The sequence below is a fragment of the Primulina eburnea genome, chromosome 16, assembly GCF_022965805.1.
Source record: "Primulina eburnea isolate SZY01 chromosome 16, ASM2296580v1, whole genome shotgun sequence".
Taxonomy (NCBI): Eukaryota; Viridiplantae; Streptophyta; class Magnoliopsida; order Lamiales; family Gesneriaceae; genus Primulina; species Primulina eburnea.
In genome coordinates, this window is record NC_133116.1 from 20,194,838 (window position 1) to 20,197,418 (window position 2,581).

The 2,581-nt window shown below is 30.4% G+C and overlaps 1 protein-coding gene across 1 annotated transcript; it reads right to left on the reverse strand.

Annotated features, from left to right (window-relative positions):
* Positions 1-994: 994 nt before the first annotated feature.
* Positions 995-1,557, reverse strand: LOC140817028 (auxin-responsive protein SAUR32-like). Its single transcript, XM_073176588.1, has one exon. The coding sequence runs from the start codon at positions 1,432-1,434 to the stop codon at positions 1,099-1,101; it is 336 nt and encodes a 111-aa protein (XP_073032689.1). The 5' UTR covers positions 1,435-1,557; the 3' UTR covers positions 995-1,098.
* Positions 1,558-2,581: the final 1,024 nt, after the last annotated feature.

The window sequence follows — 2,581 nt, forward strand, 5'->3', positions numbered from 1 at the left end:
TTAAGATCTGACGTAACTCTTTTATAGTCCACTTAGCCAACTAGATCAAATGAGACAACGTCAACAAATTGATGCACGAGAACTTATCAGGTGGGTAATAATTGACTTATTAAATATGTTGAATGTTTGTAGATGGTAGCCGATTCTTTACTTTATTAATAATTGCGGGAATAAAAAAAAATGGATGACTTTATAAAAATTAATAATAACCACCCTTTACGAAAAAGTCTCCCACGTTTGGGGAAGAAAATAAGAGAAGAGTAACATGATGCTAGTTGTTTACAACTTGCGAGCCTTTGATCATGTTTGGTGTTATTCAAAATTTTTCTTTTGCGTGTGATGATTTAATATTTTAGAAATTAAAATAAAATGAAACTAAAATTATTAATAAACATAGCAGAAATTAATAAAAAAAATAAAATAAATTGATGGATTATTTATTAGATAGATTCAAAAACTTTTTTATATTGCATAATTTTTTTAATACACAAATTTTTTTATACTGATTAAGTTCATGTTATTTTCAAGATTAAAATGATGAATTCAATACTAAAAAACTTAGACTATAATTTAAAAATATTTAGTAATTAATTTTTCCATAAAAAAATTAATATAAAATATAATAATTATAGATAAATTACAAATATACTATTAATTTAACACTATTGATATTGTATAGATGATGATATATTTGTAATTTAAATTTAAGTTTCCCCAAATTAATTGAAAATTCGTTAGTAAATAATGTTGCATATTTTTGAATAAATAGTATTTATGCTCCTCTTTGTTTCATATTCAAGCTATTACTATGGAATTGCATGTCTACTCTTCTCATATATGTCGACAAGGAAAAAATTAATGCGGTTGGTCAATATAATTTTACAAGATTATTTTTTCAAATTTGATGCAAATATTTCCGGTTTTGGTTTTGTCATCCTCTTTATCTTTATGTTTTGATTTTATTTTATTATCGAATAAATTGGTAAAGAAAAAAAAAACAAAATCAAAAGGGAATCGCATTCTTTGGCAAAAAAAAAAAAAAAAATAGTTTGACTAATAAAACCTAATAAATCGACAACGTGTGAAAGCCATCATCATTCATCGAGAAGCCTTGAAGCACAAGAAATGGTGATGGTGATGGTTGTGCTGCTGATGCGACGCCGTTTCCTTGTCGATCAAGTCAGTCACCTCCGAGAACTCCTCCACATGGCACGGTATACTGATCGCGCCCTCCTGATTGAACCCGTACTCCTCCTCCGCCTCCTTCAGAAGCTGCGTGAACCGCGGGTGGTTCAAGTACTCCACAGGAATAACGAACCTCCGCTGCTCCGCCCCTTGCCCCACCATGATCGCCAGACACCCCTTCCGAACCCCGCTGCCGATCACCTCCCGCCTCCCGCGGCCGTGGTGGTTGAGGAAGTGCATGTGCGGCATCTGTGACTGTACGCGCCTTTCCCTGCAACCGGAGTTTATTACGACCGGAGAAAAAGGCCAAGGATCTCCTGAACTTGTACGCGAGGAATTTTTCTTTGGAAGGATGAGTTCAAATCGATATATATATATATTAGTCAAACAAAGTTGTCTCCTACTAGGATTCTCCTAATTGTAATCGATCAAAACTCGTGGTATTTGGATTTTGGAGGAATGTGATATTATCTCCAAGTATCCTTTTGATAACAATGGGATTAACAAATCAATTTTCTTTTTTTTTTTTATTTTTTTTTTAAAATATTCAAGATTTTTTTTAAAAAAAAAATGATATCGGACCCCCGGTTTATCAAAACTTTCGAGTTTGAAACCTCGAGTAAGGATCATATCCCCTTTAAAATATTTATTTTTTTAAAAAAAATTAATGATAAAAATAATAATGGTAGAAAATTTTAGAAATCAATTTGTGTTAGTATTATAGCATTTGTGTACAAATTTAAAACCATCCTGCATTTTAAACCAATTATATATACATATTATTCTATATATAAGTACTGTTTATTGATTTTAATATTTACACAAATAATATATACACTTAAACTGAGTAGTCAATAATTTTGGTTTTTATAAAAAATAAAAAATATATATTTATCAAGACTTAGTACAAGATTTTTAAAATTTAGTGGCATATGCTTCAAACTCATATTTAACAAAGAAATACAAAAATCTAATAATGTTGATAAAAAATATTAATATTTAAAAAAAAATAACTCAAAAAGCAGTGATTAAGAATGGTCTAAACCGTCGGAAAACCATCACAAAATTGAAATTACGTTATTTTGTCGATGTTCACTATAAAGGTCGTTTTTTTCTGTTGAATTTTGTGGCTTTTTTTTGTAAACCATCATTAATATGTTACATTTGTTTGTTGCAAATAGAAACGGAACATAATAACACAACAGCGAAAACGCCCAACGACAATGGATTTTAAAACTGTTGTAATTGACAGTGTTGTTGAAAGTGCGTTCAACGACAACGATTTTTAACTGTTGTCGTAGCTATATATTGCGGCGGTTTTTTCAAAATTGAGCGACCGTTTTTGACTAATTAGCGACCGTTTAAGTTATACCGTCGCTACAATTAGCGACAGTTG